This window comes from Elaeis guineensis, chromosome 8 (genome assembly GCF_000442705.2).
Source record: "Elaeis guineensis isolate ETL-2024a chromosome 8, EG11, whole genome shotgun sequence".
NCBI lineage: Eukaryota > Viridiplantae > Streptophyta > Magnoliopsida > Arecales > Arecaceae > Elaeis > Elaeis guineensis.
Genome location: NC_026000.2, coordinates 6527709 through 6546024, shown reverse-complemented (window position 1 = coordinate 6546024; position 18316 = coordinate 6527709). Strand labels below are relative to the sequence as shown.

General features: G+C 36.1%; 2 protein-coding genes across 2 annotated transcripts in view; both read left to right on the top strand.

Annotated features, from left to right (window-relative positions):
* Positions 1–3891, top strand: part of LOC105050531 (pentatricopeptide repeat-containing protein At5g66520) — a 6149-nt gene extending 2258 nt beyond the window's left edge. Inside the window, 3 exon segments of the mRNA XM_019852086.3 lie at positions 691–936; positions 939–1544; positions 1547–3891. Of these exon segments, the coding sequence (XP_019707645.2) occupies positions 792–936; positions 939–1544; positions 1547–2406 (1611 nt within the window). The 5' untranslated portion in view covers positions 691–791 and the 3' untranslated portion in view covers positions 2407–3891.
* A 4311-nt stretch (positions 3892–8202) lies between these two features.
* LOC105050533 (probable protein phosphatase 2C 66) lies at positions 8203–15906 on the top strand. Its single transcript, XM_010930594.4, is given in 7 exon segments — positions 8203–8677; positions 11119–11449; positions 11452–11504; positions 11799–11916; positions 13686–13909; positions 14781–15159; positions 15162–15906. Coding segments are annotated over 7 exon segments (1641 nt in total). The 5' UTR covers positions 8203–8317; the 3' UTR covers positions 15338–15906.
* The last annotated feature ends 2410 nt before the right edge of the window (positions 15907–18316 follow it).

Below are 18316 nucleotides of genomic sequence, written 5' to 3'. Positions count from 1 at the left end.
CTTCTTCAGCTGTTGTTTGCTGCCATTCTAGTGACCTCTGTGCGTCACTGCATCGCTAGAATATAGGGATGTGGGTCTATAATACTTCCTTCTCATATTGCTTTTTCAATATACTCCCAAGTCCCAATTGGTTCTTTGAGCATATTATTGTGTGGTGGACTAGTTATTTAGCTGGATGTTCATAAGAATATATGATTATATGAATCTGCACACCGTATCTGCTACTTGTTTGTATAAGCATATTATTAATTTATACTTTTGCTCTAGATCATATCTGTTCAAATGAGAAAATGGGTCATATGGATGCATGATTCATTATTAAAAGACTTAACATGGGAACAGACATGTTTGTATTGTCTCACTGGTCACTGCAATTCGCAAAGTGATGACTGTGCATTGGAACTCTTTTAATTTCCCTTCCAATCTGTCGATTTCCTAGTTCAGGGCTTCCTTATATGGACATATATTTTTTAAGCTCTTATTACTATATAATGTCATTTTTTACATAGTATTTTGTGTCTCGATGTTATCTTCATTAGTAACGTATTGTATATTGAGTTTCTGGACTCTTGCTGTCTCATTTTTCTTGTCCATCTCCTACATGTTTAATTTCATTGTGTATCATATCTAGGTGTCACTGTCTAAATTTAATTTGCCTAGGCTTTTGATTTCCTTGCCATCTTATGCAAGGCACTTAAGCTTCATGGATTACCATCAAAGTGGAGTTGTACTATGAGAGCAGAATTGTGAGATCTACTGTTGGTGAACCAAAGTTGTCTATTGATACCTGAATGCTGGAAGTTTTTGAGAACAGTCTGAAATGCCTCGAAAGATGTACAATGATGAGATCATTGCAGCAAATACATGCTCAGGTTTTCTTGAATGGACTTGGCCATGAAAATTATGTGGCAGTCAAACTTGTATCTTTTTGCAGTAGAACATTGGAAATATAAGTTATGCCCGCATGATATTTGATAGTCTCATAATTTCTGCAAATGTTTTCCTTTGGACAGCCATGATAACATCTTATTCAAATTATCAAACTGAGGCAACGAGAGAGGCTATTTTGATTTATAAAATGATGCATCAACATGGACCTCATCCAAACCATTTCACCCTGTCATCTGTACTTAAGGCATGCTCATTTCTAAAGGCCATAAGTGAAGGTAATCAAATTCATGCTCATTTGACTAAGCTTGGATTTAATTCCTCCATTTACGTGCAAACAACATTGTTGGACATGTATACAAATTTTGACTGGATTCAAGAAGCTAGAAAGCTACTTCATAATATGTCTGCAAGGAATATTGTGTCATGTAATACAATGATTGCATGTTATGCCAAGGTTGGTGACATCCAAGCTTCTCGAGAAGTTTTCGATAAGATGTCCCATAGGGATTCGATCTCATGGAATGCCATGATATCTGGTTATGCAGGTCAGGGAAATACATTGGCAGCTAGGGAACTTTTTGATCAGATGCCAGAGAGAGGAGTTAATTCTTGGAATGCGTTGCTTGCTGGGTATTCTCGCAAAGGAGAATGGTATGAAGTATAGAACTCTTCAGGGCTATGTGCTTGGGGCCTGTCAAACCTAATCATGTTACTATGGCTATATTGATGTCTGTTTGTGGTCAACTAGGAGCTTTAAAAATCTCAAGACATTTTCATGGATTCTTGACGAAAAACTGCATTGACATGAATTGTTACGTGTTCAATTCTTTAGTTGATATGTATGCTAAATGTGGCAGTGTCGATGAAGCTTATAGAGTGTTTTCTGAGATGCCTGTCAAGGATGTGGTGTCATACAATGTGATGATTGCAGGTTTTGCCAATCATGGACATGATGAAGATGCCCTCCAGCTTTTTCCTAAGATGCTGGAAGAAGGGATCCAGCCTGATGCAGTCACCTTCCTGGGCATCTTAACTGCATGCAGTCATGCTGGTCTTGTAGATGTAGGTTGCCAGTTCTTTGACTGCATGAGCAAGGACTACAGAGTGGAGCGATCAGTGGACCACTATGCATGCATGGTTGATCTATATGGTCGAGCAGGATTAATTGAAGAGGCATATGACTTGGTAAAGACCATGATGGCAGAACGGCATGCAGGTGTCTGGGGAGCCCTGCTCAACGCTTGCAGGACCTATTGCCATCCCGAGGTTGGCAAAATTGCAGCAAGGGAATTATTTAGAATTGAGCCAGGAAATCCTGGTAATTATGTTCTCCTATCTAATATGTATGCTAGAGCTCGTTTGTGGGATGGTGTTACAGAGGTTAGATGCTTGATGAGAAGAAAGGGGGTGTCTAAAACAGCAGGATGCAGTTGGATTGAGGTGAACGATGCAGTTCATGAATTCTTAATGGGCGATGCCACTCATCCACAGCATGAGGACATCTATGCGTACTAAGGCATCTGTCTTTACTTTTGGTATAGGAAGGAGTAATTATATTCAAAGTTCAAGGTGACTAGCGGGGTACAGAACTGACTTCATGGGTTATTTACCTGATTTTTGGATGCAGCTGTATATAGCTGTTAGTTTGCAAGGAACTAGTAACTAATAATTTTTGGAATCTGGCTCAAGTCTTTGTAAGATTATAGGCATTTTTCACACTAAACTGTAATATGTTGGTTGCTGTTAAACATGATTACAACCGTAAAATGTGATCAGGGATATCCAAAGCAACCTTCTGCATTCTTTCTTATCAGAAACAGGTTATACATGGAGGAGAAAAAACTTTTGAATCTCATAGATAGAGCAAGATGAATCATGGCACCAGCCAGTACCCTCATGCATATTAGGGTTATTTGTATCTGTGTCGCCATTATGGTGAGGGAGGGTGTCTAAGAATTCGTGGTTGTTAAGTGGAGGGGAGAACAGCTTGTTCCTGCTGACAGTGAAGCAGTTTGTCTCCTGTAAATCTATGTAACATATTAACTGTAAGTCTGTAACAGTTGTTTACAAAACAATGTAACAGTTTCCCAAATGGCTGAAGAGGCAGTTCCCTTTGTAGATGTTGGTGCTGTGATTCTTGGTTTGAGCCCCTAATTTGTGCTTTCATACTTCATTGAAGAGGATATGACTCCATGCGTTGTTGATTCTGTAGCTCATGTGTTTCAACTCTATCTATCAGAACGACAAATGAGTTCCGAGGTATGGTACAAGACATCACAGCAAGAAGCAGTATAATAGAAATCTTAGGGGCAAATCATGCAAAAATTCTGGAAGGAATCTTCTTGTCAGTCTCGGCACATTGGGTAACAGGAAGGCTCGTTAGGCCACTCCTTGAGCAAACCATGGATGACAGAATTGATACGAGATTGATGGTCTTCTTAGGCACCAAAGGTTTTACACTCTCACGATGAGGTATCCCGGGATTTTTTTAAGAAAGAAGTGAGCATATTGTAGACAACCTCAGAACAACATAAGCTGCGATTCTTATTCTTACTACTACAGAAGAGCATTTATTTGGTTAGTTAACATGGCTCTATATGTGCCAGCGAGATTTGGATTCTGTAGCTGATGAAGGGTTAAGCTTGGTGGCCGATGCAAACTGGTGCCAGGGGCCATCAGCGCTAGTAAAAAAATCAAATTCCTGACAAATTTTTGAACTGTGGCAGAGCACTGGAAAACAATGACAGTAGGACAAATGTCTATGCAGTGTCCTATAAATGTAACTGACCAAGATAACTAAATTATGATATTGGATAAGGATAATGATGGATTGGGCTGGGTTTGAGCCTAACATTTTGTTTTTGAATATGTTTCATCTCAGGCTCGACTTAAGATGGTGTAAAATTAGCCGTTATTTTTGCCTGTAAGCATCCATATGGTTGGATAGCATGTAATTCATGGCAGTGTCATTACACAAAAAATTCGGGAACACTTTCTTTATGTTGGAGCATATGATTGATTTTGTATCTGCTTATATAATTGGATGAAGAGCTATCATCATTGAAAAAAGAAATATCATATGATTGCAGAAATAATATTTCACAGAGAATGTTACCAAACAAATAAAGCCAAGCAAGCAAATGACGTTATGGCAAAGTATGATATAGAGCAATGTTGGGTCCCTAAGGAGACTCAATCTCGTATCAATTCCAGCTTCATTGTCACTGAAGAGAGTGGAAGGAAAGTTCTTCTTTGTGCATCTTTACTGCTAATCTAACCCACAATTCAACAGAAGCAGAAAAAGAAGAAAGGCCTTCCTTCGCTATTTGATGCCACAGAGTGGAGTTGGGTGGTTGAGATAACAAGCCCTTTGGTGGAAATCTTAATTCATGGACTTCTAGATTCAGGCGAGGGTGTGCGGTAGTAACAAAAGTTAGGCGAAGCATTCATTGAGTTGGTTAATATTAGGTTTCATGAGTTTGGGAATACTTTGGAAACCACGGTGCTTTAGGAACTCTGACGTTATGGGAGGTGTACAATGTAAACCACCATGGTTTAAATGCATTTTGAGTAATGAATTCTTAGCAATGCTAAGTAACTTTTCATATACATAGAGAGAAGATAAATAGATAATTGAACTACTTGTTTTGCTATTAAGATTATTCGAAAGCGACCCATTTAATAAAAATTAAAGATTTCCTTTTTTTCGTATTTTTCAGTGAAATATAGCGAGCACTAAAAAAAAAAAAAAAAAAAAAACAGAGAGAGAGAGAGAAGATACTTTGCGCTTTGCCTCAACAAAAGAATCATCTGGTTTTTCTTAGAACATAGCTTAAGACATCAATGTTACACTGTGTGAAGCCCAAAAAGGAAAAAGGTGTTTTTAATGCACCTTTTGTTTTCTAGACTGATAAAATACAACTTCTTTTAATTTTGTAATGCTACCGACCGTGAAAGTGATGCTTGCATTAAATAATGGGTCTCCATTTAACAAATGTTTTCAAGCAAGCAATTCAACAAGTCCAAAATTTCAGGCCATATCATTTATAAAATGTGCTTAAAACATGACATATTTAGTTGACATAAGCATCACCAATCAACTTATACATTCCCCAGAAGTTTAAATTATATAATACTATAGCTTTGGCAATACTTTGGAAACCACAGTTCACTGTCACTGTAGAGGAAGTTTCTGAAGGAAGTTGACAACCTTGGCATTAAATACTTTGAGCAACACCCTAATTCAAGGTTAGATTCAATTCTTTTTGGATTGCTACCCATCTTCTGCAGACAAACATGGGTAATTAAACTATGAATTTACTTCCAAATGTATTAAATAATCACCGTCTAAAAACATTAAAGATCTTTGGCTTAGTTTCTTTATATGAAAACATACGCAGAAAATAAAAAAACTACGGAGGAAATATTCTATGCACTTTGTCCTCAACAAAATAAATACATTTTTTTTTGTTCTGAGACATGGCTTAATTTGTCAATATTATATTGCATAAAGCAGCCATTAATGTTTGTACATGATGTTTTTGGTGCGTATTTGATCTCCTAATGCTTTATCAATGCAGTGTTGGCCGGAACCAATCTAGTGTATCTTACAATTCAATAATGAGGAAAGAGTCACCAATCTGATGTTAACCCATTAAACCACCGTTGCTAATAAAACAAGAAACTAAATTTGAAATCCAGTAGTTCATGCTAGCAAATATATAACATACTCAAAACGTTATACAATAGTAGGCATTTGTAAATTGTAATGTAACTTTATCAAAATACATATTTACATGAGGGCGAAGATGGGATGTCAGCTTTAAGCCGAAACAGAAAATGAGCAGGTGCCCGTTACAAATTGCATCCTATCGTTAATGGGAAGAAACCTAAAGGAAAACTCCGCGCCAAATGAAGGAAAGCTCATTTAGATTTTCTCTACATACATTAGAAAAAATTATAAATAATTTACAAAAAATTATAAATATAAAATCAAAATTTAAAACATGTGTAGTACTGTTCTAAGATGTATTTCCATCCTTCATGCTGAAAATATTTGAAAACATCATCTTAAAATACGATCGATATTCTCTGCTTACGAGTGTAACTGTAGAAAAAATTGATGAAGACTCTTTCAGCATGCAAAAAGATGGAGAAAAGAAGAATAAAAAAGAAATTATTAGAAAATAGAGAAAAACTTAGAAGGCTCTTAAATGGCCTTTTGGATTAGGTCCCAATGAGCTTTTTTATAGCCAATATATTCTGATATTTGGACAGCCCAATGTTCAAAAATTAAAATCTAATATTTAAAATATTAAAATGATAATTAAAACTTTAAAATTAAAAAATTAATAATAAAATTTTTAGGTTGGCAGGGTGTTAATCTCAATCGGACCTGCACCCATGCCTTGATGTAGGACTAAAAGATCTCAATCAAATGGTCAAAAAAAAAATATTTAAAGCAAATTTATTTAAAAAATTTTGAATTTTCAAATTTTAAATTTCCCTCCAACTATCTCTATACATTGTTTTGTACATTCTTAACACTATAACTTCCAAATATTAGACTACTAAGGTGCTTAACATATTTAGATAAACCGAATAAATTTCTCTCTTATCAATAAGGTGATCCTAAAAAATATAAAAGAACCCAGCCATGCACATTAGTAAATCGCCCCACACTAAACTCATATTTCACAACCACTTGGATTTTCACCAATTTAACTCTGCAGTAAATTAGTTAAAATTGTGCAATAATTTGGCGTCCTTTCAGTTGCTCTATGTTGGGCCCAAAACAGAAGATAACCCATGTGGTGGTCGGAGAGTGGACTTGGGCCCATCACTGCCGGACATTAAATGCTCGCGCGGCGGTTGGTGCCAACGGAATTTCTAACGGAATTATTGGTGAGACAGAGCTCCGTCCGATCGTGGAAGGACGTGGCATCCGTCCAAAAAATGGAGGGACAGAATCCACCGGACAAAATTCTCCGATATCTCCATCCCACGTGTCTCTACAGCACCTTCAAAGGACTTTAGAAGCGAACACCAGCAAAAATTATGCTTTTATAAACCAAGTTTGTGTACGCCACTCTACCTACATTGGGCTTCGGAGCAACGTAATGGTTACGGTCGTTAGATATATGGCTCGATTTACTGTAAATTTTACAAAATCAAAGTCGGACTTGCTGGTAGTCATGTTACACCAAATAATTTTTAATCCTACTAAAAGAGATAAATAATATTTAATTATAATTTTAAATTTATACTTTTAAAAATATTACAAACTAGACTTCTTTTATTTATAGTTGTTAATATCGATTTTTTTTTTTTCTCCTTTCAACTCTTGTTGTTCAATTATAATTTGGAACAAGACCGATTGAACTCTTAATTATGACATTGTTTATACTTCATGTTTAAATAATTATAAGTAAATATAAGTTTGAATCGATACAATTTTTAAATTTAGTTGACTTTCTATATTCTAATGATCATGATAGTTGCTGTGATGTATAGAAAGGTAATATATATTTCCCTCTCATTCTTTGCTAAACTAAAATGTTAGTTTTTTGTGTCCGTAAATGTAGTCAGAAGAGATGACAAGAGGAGTGACTAAGATGGATGGAAGACAACTCTTAGTGGGAATAAAAAAAAAAAATCAAATACTAAAAAATTATTTATTTTAATTTTTTTAAATTATTAAATTTAAATAATAAAAAGAATGAGAACGATATTGCAACGTGAATGACAACAATTTCTGCTCGAGTTTTATATATCACCCATAACAAGTGAAGGGCTAATTAATCAGCAAGCAAAGTTTCAACTAGCAATGTAATTAAATACTTCATAAATAATTATATTTTTTTATATAATAAGTATCATAATCAATACTGAACCATTGAATGCTTACTCTGATAATATTATCTTTTACCATTTGAGAACAAGATGAGGCTGTGGTATTGAGTAGAGCCAATTTAAGGATAGGACGGACGTAGGATGGGAAAAAGATGAGGATTAGCCTCTTATTATATTAAAAAAATCCACATGTAACGGCCATAAAGACATTAATGATTATATAAACACAAAAAAATAACAATATAATATTGATACAATAAAATAGTTATTATTCAAAATATTAATTTTTGATATTATCTATATGCAGAATATCCAGACAGCTGTTGCAGATGTACAATTGTTAATGAAATCACCTCATTCTCACCGACGAATGAATGAATGCCGTCTCATAAATTCTGCTGGCAAATTTTTGAAAGGCCTTTTTTTTATTATTATTATTATTTTTTTGTCGTCCTAATAAACCATTTCAAGGCCCTTCAACCTAGGCCTCCCTGCGAGCGTGCGTACGTCAGTTCCGAGCTCCTCCTTCGCGACCCCGTTGTCGGATCGGCGTCTCACCCATACTTCCCGCCGAATGGGCTCCTGCATGTCGTCGCAGTCGCCGGGAACGCCCGCGGCAGCGGCGTCCGGTGGGACTCCGGCCATTTCCTCGGCCTCCTCTTTCCAAATCGGCTCGAAGCGCTGGAGGAGGTGGAGGAACGCGAAGAAGATGAGAAAAGAGGAGGAGAAGAATGGGGAAGGGAAAGGAGGAGAAGCAAGTGGTGGCGAGCTCTCTGATCGGTGGACGGCGAGCTCTGGCGGTGAGGGGCTGCTGGAGGAGGATCTCCACCGAGTGCCCGGCCGGAAGTTCCTCAACGGGGCCACCGAGGTCGCCTGCCTCTTTTCCCAGCAAGGGAAGAAAGGCTTCAACCAGGACGCCATGCTCGTCTGGGAGGTACCGAATGCTGGGCTTGTTTAAGCTTTTCTAGCGCTTAAAATTGTTCTTCTGATTGTGGGAATGGGTGAACATCCCTTGATGATGGTTTGGCTGGGGAGAAAAGAATTATTAGGATTTGATAGCTACTTTCCATTAAAGCCAGCCTACCCATTTAAACTTTTTCACAAATAACTCATGCAAAAGAAACAAATTTTAGATAGCGGCAACTTATGTATTGATTCTTACCATTTGTTTTCCTTTGATGGATTTTTTGAGTGAGAAGGAAAGATATTTATTTCGATTAAACCCAAGATTATCCATTTGAGGATGTAGCATTGTTGTTGATGATGGAGCATTGCATTGGTTACACGTTATTTTGTGGAAGAGTGCACTATCTATGGAATATGGACGGTTTTCCACTTAATCATCAACCTATTACATGCCATTATGTGATCATTTCTCTCTTGCCTTTCATATTGCCCAGTAATTTCATCTCTTTTGAATGTTTCCTTTTGTGCTTTTATCACTTTTTTATGCATAACAATTTAATTCATGTGAAGCTTTGTTAGTCCAGCGGACATGCAAGGATCGCATAGCACTACAGAGATACCCCTGCAGGTTATCCAGTTTTAATGCATTAAAACCTCTTTCCTAATATAATCATTAGGTTATGATTATGTTATAACTAATTGGATTTGAGTATCTTTAAATGCCCCAGGTATGTACTTTCATAGCTGGGTTGGATGACTTCAACTTCAGCCAGATTCCTTGTTTTCCAATGAGAGGAGAGTTGTTTTGGTGGCCCTAAATCATTGATCTTGAGTTTTAATGACCCATGTCAAGCTCTCCATCGGTTGGAATTCTTTCTGTTTGAATTCTCATTGATTTAAATTAGGAAAACCAAAGAACATCAAACAATAAGATTCTAATTTTGGTTATTTCAGATTTCTTCTAATTTTATACGATTAATCTGTTCTGGAACATGCTGACAATGTGATTGTTAATCTAAAGGTTGTGATTTGCGACTACAAGAACCTGCAGTGAGAGATTCAAAATATTCTTACAGACCTACTGCGATGCAACTTGCTATTGAGCTGTCATATTTTATTTCACAAGCTTTAGCTACCTCTACATTTAGTGCACTATCAAGAACTATTAATATTTAAAATTGATTGTGCTAGAAGTTAATATAGATTTATTCAGACCTTTTTTTAAAACAAAAGCAATACATGTAATATTATATCAATGGTCATAGTATGGTCTTCTGTTAATTAAAACAATTAGCTATAACATATATCGTGAATATATCTTAGGTTATTTCATATTATTCTATTATACTGGTTTCTCTTCCCTTGAATTATTATTATTGTTGTTGTTGTTGCTGCTGTTGTTATGTTCAATTACATTGCACATGCCTGTAAACTGGTTGGTAATAAAGGTGAATGTTGTTAAGAATTTTATAATTTCTTTACTTAAAGTATGTCGGTTACTGACTACTCTTCTTGCACAATTTTTATTTTTCAGAAGTAGAAAAAGTTAGTTTCATTCAAGTCAGCATTTGATGGTCCTAAATAGAGACATGCAATAGATGAAACGAAACCGACACTAGTGGGAATTCTGTAATGTGTAATCACTATTTCTTTAATTTATTTACATATTGTACTATGAGAACTCTGTTGTAATTAAGCATGGTGATTGACAGACTACATACAGATTTAACATTACTGGATTTGGAGAAATTGTACACCTATAGATTAATAGATCAGGCAGCTTCATAGTGAATAGGTTGTGAATGGTGTTGTAACTGTATAATCTATTTGTGGAGACATCTATAGGTTAATAGATCAGGTAGCTTCATAGTGAATAAGCTTGTGAAGAGAGCTATAATTTCTAACCATACAATGTGTTTGTGGGAGATTAATTAGTGACATAGTATCTGAGGAGATCTGCAGTAATTGTCAGTTTTTATATACACAAGCTTCTAGCTATACATCACTTGTTTCATTTTGTTTCTCTATCATTTCCTTCTCCTTTCTGTTGATTTATTTTAACAATCTATCGTTCAATAATGATTTCTTCTTGAAATATATTGTTCATTCTTGACACCCATTTGAACAGAAACAAGGAGTCAACTATTGGATCTCAGGATCCTTAAAATCATGAATCAGAGAGGACCTATGTTGAATTCTTTGTTTTATCTCAGTTAGTGGCTATAGAATAATTAATTGATAATTGCATCTAGTTGATAATTCTTTTAAATAGATGTGGATATTCTTTGTTTTATCTCAGTTATATTATCTGTCTTTCCAGTGATACATCAATACTTATCTTTTAAACTTTTCTCCAAACTCATGCCTGTCAAGTCATGTATTCAAATCGGTAGATCTGATCGTATTCTGAAAAGTAGTCTTTTAGTCCATCTTTGCAACTCACTAAACAATGGCATGCTCTGATTGTAGAATTTTGCTTCAAGAAGTGACACCACCTTTTGTGGAGTCTTTGATGGTCATGGTCCTTTTGGTCATCTGGTTGCCAAGAAAGTCAGAGATTCTCTTCCTCTCAAGTTGTGCGCTGAATGGATTGGTAATGTTAGTGGCCACGATGGTCCTTGCCAAAATGGGTTTCTTACTGGGAGTGCGAACTCTGAAGGGACAACATCCGTTATCATTGATGATGAGTGTGCTGATCCGTTAGATGTCGATGAGAATGAAAACCTACCTGAGATGTATCTTACACTGAAACAATCGCTTTTGAAGGCTTCCAGGTTGATGGATAAAGAGTTGAAAGTTCAACAAAAATTGATTGTTTCTGCAGTGGAACTACTGCTGTCACAATAGTAAAGCAGGTAATAACCCTTCTAATGACAGTTTGTTTCTTATTTAGCAGTGTTTGAAAACCTCCAATCTTCCAGTTATCATATTCACTTTGTGAAATCATAACGTCTCCAGTTATGTGAAACATTAGAAATTTGTTCATACTCAAGAGCTTTTTTCCAAGGGAATAAAGTGTTTTATGGAAAAACAAACCTGTACATACAGAAGTTCCAAACTAATTCAACGTAGCCAACTTCAAAGGCAGTTTTCTTTTGCCCTAAGCAAAGTACAGGCTGATATAGTTTTCATGACTTGCACTTCTTCAGGGACAGGATCTTGTAGTTGGAAATGTTGGAGATTCCAGAGCAATATTGGGTAGACGAGATGAAGACAACAATTTGGTTGCTGTACAATTGACTATCGACTTGAAGCCCAACCTTCCTAGTATGTTTTTCTTTTGTTCCATGATTTTTAAAGGCATCTTTTCCTTGCTTGTGTAAGAGCTTTTAAGATATCAGACAATGCTGATTGTGGATTGACATCATGACATGCTGAAATCCTGCTGCTTGTTCATCTCATACTGCTTAGGCTACATGTGCCTACTTGAAACATTAGTCCTGAAAAACCCATTTCTTCTTGAAGGGCTAGATTCCATCCAGTCTCATACCAGCAAACCAACCAACTACAGTGATATTTTTAAAGTGGGAAAGTTAAAACAAGATGTGAAAGTAATAATCTTTTCATTTTGAAATTGTCTAACTGTTGGTCCAGAAAAAGTATTTAGTGAACTATTCTCCCTGATGGATAATTAAAAACTTTATCACTATGAGATGAGCGGTAAGTGATGATAGTTCTGATCATGGTCAGTTCAAGGTGATATATTCCAAGTCTTAAGCAGAGTAAAAGGCTCATATGAGGGATATATGATGAAGGGAAGTGACCCAACACCTAATTATTGCCACAAAAGGAAAACAGGGCAAACCCTTGCTTGTTGAAAATCAATAGGTTGACAGTGGATGACCAAACTGACTAAGCAAGTCTGACTTTAGGAATGCATGCGCCTGTTTTATAAGTAATTCAATCAGTAATAAGATGACAAAAGCTTTATGTAGGTAGTATGAAGCCCTCCATCAACAAGGCAAATAATGGGTCAACTGCCTTTCATCTACAATGAAGGCATTTGCTTTGGGTAAAAAAACTTTGCTTTCTAAGATTGTGGGAGGTGGCGCCTTAGAAGGAGATTTATTAACTTTAATTCTCAAGCCTGTTTATTGGCTGCAGCCATATTTTGATTCCCCCGGTACTTGTAACTGTAAACAGCAAATATGTTGCATTCTCTTGATGCCCTCTAATTTTCACATATCACATTCCTCACTCCTAACTCAGCATTTCTATGAAAATAAGCCAACTTGATTCCTAGGTAAGATCCTATTTCAAAATATCTGAAATCTTATTTATTGGACTTCCCAGTGGTACAAATAGGGTTGAAACTAGATCGGATATGGATCGGATATCAACATGTCCATATCCATATTTGTTTTGTCTAACGAATACAATTACGGATACAAATATTATTCGGATGTAAAAATTCATATCCATATTTGTTTTAAACGGATACGGATATAATTCGAATACTAGAAGTATGGATATAATGACAGATATAACATAGATAATAAAACTTTATGGCTATAAAATCAAAGATATTATTAAATAGTAATAAATCAAGTTAATAACATATTTATATGATTATATATTTCTTTTAAAAACTAATAAGTGCTATATAAAATTATGTAGGATTACCTATAGATTCAGATATTCGGATATGGATCGGATAGTTGTCTGTCTATATCCATATGATTTTTCTTAGACGGATGTGGATACGGATATAGATATTAGTCAGATCATCAAATTTCTGTCCATATCTAGATTGATTCGGATACGAAAATTGATTCGAAAAATTGATCTGGGCGGATAATATCCATATCACTTTCACCCTAGGTACAAAAGAGCAAAAGGGTTTAATTGGGCAGCGCTGCATTTTTAATGATCACATCCTTGAGGATTGTCTACTCAATTTTTTGCAAACCATTTCTGAAAAAATTAAGCAGTCAGCAAAGTTTGTTTAGCTTTCAATTTTAATAATCCACTGCATTTCATGATTTTGCCTCCTTTCCTTGAAATCTACCCTTTTATGTAATAGTTACTTTGTACAGGGGAAGCTTCCAGAATCCAGCAATGCAAAGGAAGAGTTTTTGCTTTGCAGGATGAACCAGAGGTCGCACGTGTATGGTTACCCAACAGTGACTCACCTGGCTTGGCTATGGCCAGAGCTTTTGGAGACTTCTGCCTTAAAGATTATGGCTTGATATCTATTCCTGATGTCTCCTATCACCATCTTATTGAGAAAGATGAATTTATAGTTCTTGCCACTGATGGGGTACTCTCTCCTCATAGCTTAGAAACTTCAATAAGTTATCGAATGAACTTGATTTTGTGCATCTGAACCAAGTTTTAGGATGATTTTTTCATGCTAGCATGTTAGGTTCATATCAAGCTATGGTGTGGCCAGACTGAATGAGCGCATGTACCATAATCTGAAGGTTGTGATTTCCTATGGCCTTGCTTGCTGGCCTAAATTTTAACCTTACATTGTTATAAATTAACGAAATGTGGGATTTTGCACATGTGGTATCAGACTTTCATTACAATTTCTTATGCACTTGACTGATATTATAATTGGTAAATGGAATTGTAAAACAATTTGATGTTATTTGAGACTGGTTCCTTGGTTCATTATAGCGGCTTTGTCAGTTCAAGAGGTGATTTTACTTGACACTACTGTATACGGGTTAATACTCCCCATCAACAACAGGACCCAAGCTGGCTTATTTTCTTTATTCTTGATCATCTAATTTTCACAAATTTTCTTAAGTTCTCCCAAGTTTCTAGTGAAGTATGTAGATTTTTAATTTAAGAATTAAGGGATATATATATATATATATGCAAAAAAGTCCTTTATTTAACTGCTGGATTACTGAAAAAAAAAATACAGTTCTTTATATGTTAATGCAAATTATGGTTGAATGGATTGTTTATTGTATCTTGCTATGTGCTGGTTTTCCTACATAGGAATGCTTAAACATCCCTGCCTATTGAGGCTCTCTCATTATTTTCCTGGCATGAGTTATAGGAGTGCATAACCAACATCCTCCCTTGCATATTTATTACTGTCAATGATGCTTAGCTGCATTTATTTTGGGGCATGAATTTTCTTCGAAGTTGATGTCATCAGAGCTTTTGGTCCACAGGTTTGGGATGTTCTCTCAAACAAAGAAGTTGTAGATATTGTGGCCTCTGCACCAACTCGAACAACTGCAGCTAGAGCTGTCGTTGATTGTGCTGTCCGAGCTTGGAGACTGAAATTTCCTACATCAAAAATTGATGACTGTGCTGTGGTCTGTCTCTTCCTAGACCCCCAACTTCTATTCAGTAAAACTCAGGAAAATATATCCTGGAAGACATCACCTACAGAACCTGTAGAGATGACAGCCTTGGTCTCCAGTGATCTAGATGTGAATGGTCGGGAAGGAATATCTGGATCGGTCTCTGGTGGAGCACAGATTTCTTCATTTGGGCACTTGAATACTCTGTACAATGCCAATGAGATTGTCACAGTTTCTGAGGAGCCCAAAGAAATGTGGTTCCTGAGAGATGCGAATCAAGATTGAGCCTGGCTGATTGTATAGCAACCGCTGAGGAGGAATGGTCTGCACTAGAAGGTGTGACTAGGGTGAACTCCCTGTTGAATCTTCCACGGTTCTTATCTGGCAATAAAAGGTCAGGTAGTTGGAGAAAGCGGTTTTAGGATCACAATGGTAGTCAAAACGCAAACATCACACATCCAAACTTGGTCATTCTTCAACTAACCAAGCAAACCGGCAATAAAGGAGGCAAACCAGTAAACTTGGAGCTGGAATTGGACGAAACCAGGCTGCATGATCTCAGACTGTCTGAGACCTTTGGTGTTTTGACTGTTAAGAACAGATGTCTGGTTGAGTTTCAACTCATTCGAGTAAGATAGCATGAAATTTGTGTCTCATTTTTTTTCCTTTTTCCTTTTTTTTTTTTTTTTGTGATAACATCAAGTATCTGCTATTTCAGGTGCTTGTAGAATAGTGAATTTGAGACCTGCTGTTATTGTGTTGGATTATTGTGAGGGCTGCAATTCAGGGGTTTCTTGTCTTGTATGCAAATTTTTGTTTGGAAGTGGCCTTTGAATTATGTCCTGGAACATTGCTCGACTGTATACAACCGTCAATGTAGAGATTGTATTGTATTCACCATGTGTTATTTTTCCTTTTCTACAAGAACATGTTATGTGAGACTCTTTGCCGATTCAGGGTTGTACCTAACTGGTTTAGCTTGTTGCTGAAATCACTATTTCTCTGTTGATGTTAAATAGGATCCAGAAGACTCTGGTAGAATGCGTGGCAGAGCCCTTTCCTCTGTGTGCGTGTGTGTGTGTGTGTGTGTGTGTGTGTGTGTTCATGTGTTCATGTTTGTATGCCGGCATTTCGTTCTCCAAGATTTCAACATATATTTATAACCTAGTTTTTGTAACCATGAAGGCCAATGAAATATATTACAGATATTGTGTTGAAAGACATGCGGAATATATGAAGCAAAAACAATCTTAACATTCAGATATTTCCAGTTATAACATGAGAGATTTCACTTTAGAGAGTCTGGAAATGTTCAAATTATTTGGGATTTCGATGTTTGCATTTAAATATCTCAAGATCAAGATAAACTTTCTTTTTTCTTTTTTATCATTGCTCAAAATGATAAGTTTTTCTTGTAACGTTACATAGAGTTTTGCTTTATTTTTGTCAGTGGAGCAAACCTATGCTAATATTGCTTAGCTTTAACGAACCCATGACCTTGTTAGCTGGAAATTATTCAACGACATTCGTAATACAATATGTAGTCTGACCTTCTAAATTTGTCTGGCATGTTTTAAAATTGAATATATGCTTGGGTGGTTGGATTTTCAACACATGTTTCTGCGCCTTCTTTTCCTGTCCATCACAACCCAGCTTTCTGGGGTGACCATCAGAAGCATGGTAAAATTGTTCTCAGAAACTTTGAAAATTTTTAAATCAGTTTGAGCTTAACTGGTCGAATTATTCTCATTCTATGTCCAAGCAATAAAGTTATTAACAAAATTTTGCAAAAGAAAATCATGGATTTTATGAATTAAGCACAGTATTTTGACTTGCATATAAAATTCTCATGGAATGCGCGCATATATGAACAATATCATCAATTGGCAGAAGTGGTGGTGCTGCAGATGGGGCAACAATGGTTTCAAACCCACCGGACAAGTCGAAACTAATGGAAGTGGTGGTGCTGCGATTTGTTGTTGTTGTCTTTGTCTCGTTTGTTTGACAAATTTGACTATGTGGATAAAAAGTCTTCCTTCTTTAGCTTTTTTTAAATTTTCCCTAATTTTTAATCATCTGATTTCATTATAAAACAGCTTATACCGGTATACCAAACCATGATTAGAAAAGCTCCTCTTTTAATCAACTGTCGTCCAATATTTTTCTATTGTTGGATGGGTTTCTCATAGACAAGCTCATTAGATTCCAATTTTTTCCAGTAAGTCCTAAGCTTGACTTTGTATCAGTTGAACTGGACTTTCTCTAAAAGGGACCTGAACTGCATTTAGAAAATGTGGCAATTAGATTTGAGAGTAATCTAAGTTTGAATTCTCAATTCAGCAAGCAAACAGAAGATGAGCTACAACTCATGTCAATTCATGAAAAATCCTATAAGAAGCTTTAATCAAATGAAATGTTGCAAAGACTCCTACCACTAGCCTGCTTTCTTCTATTATAAGGAGAAAAATCCTGCCTATGCTTTCGTTTCATTTACTCTTGCATAACCGCAGTGTTATAATAATGCCTGAGCTTCGATTCATATAGGTATGATGCTTTTATTCCAAGTCCATCTTTACTTTAAAAGAAAAACTTGTGACCACCCAAATGGGATACTTATTATTGTCACCTTTCGAGTTTTGAAAACCAAGTTGATTCCTAGATCTTGGCTTTATTGGCAAATATTCCCCGCTAAGCCAGACTTCAAAAGCTTAATTAGGTGCTCACTGGATATATCTTTGTTCGATGTTCCATTCACTGCCTGTCTTCATTGTTACTCCTACAACCTCATTTTACTAGTTAAATTAGAGTATAGTGATTATGTTAATCTAACTACTGTGGTTCTTGCTTATAGCTCTCATAGTAATTCCTTTGTTCCTAAATTTATTTCCTCTGAAAGATAAAAAAAAATCCAACAAATTAAGATGCTAGAGAAGTCCCATAAGCACACATGAATGAACCGAAACAAATAATGGAGACGGCGTTGCAACATGGATCTCATCGGGATTAGACTCTGATCAGTAAAAGATTCTAATTCGATCTTCCCTCATGCAAACCAAGATTATGTTTTTTCCTTCAAATTCAACGTTGCTCTTTTATCCATCTAATATTCTTCCTCTCTGCCTTTCCTCCCTTGATAATTACAATTACGGGTGTAGATTTGTATAGATATAATAGAGCATAGACCTAATGATTCATTAGGTGCGACCCCTATTGTAGTGGCAATAATTCTGAATGCTTGCATTTTGCCAAGGAGGAATCTCTTGTGGGCAGACCCCACTAAGAAATGGGAGGAGGAGAATAGTGAGGTAAGCCATATCATTCTCCCATTCTCATCCACACCTCTTGCGCTAATTTTTTTTGTTAATAAAATCCAAAGGCAATGGTGATGTCCACGTCAATCT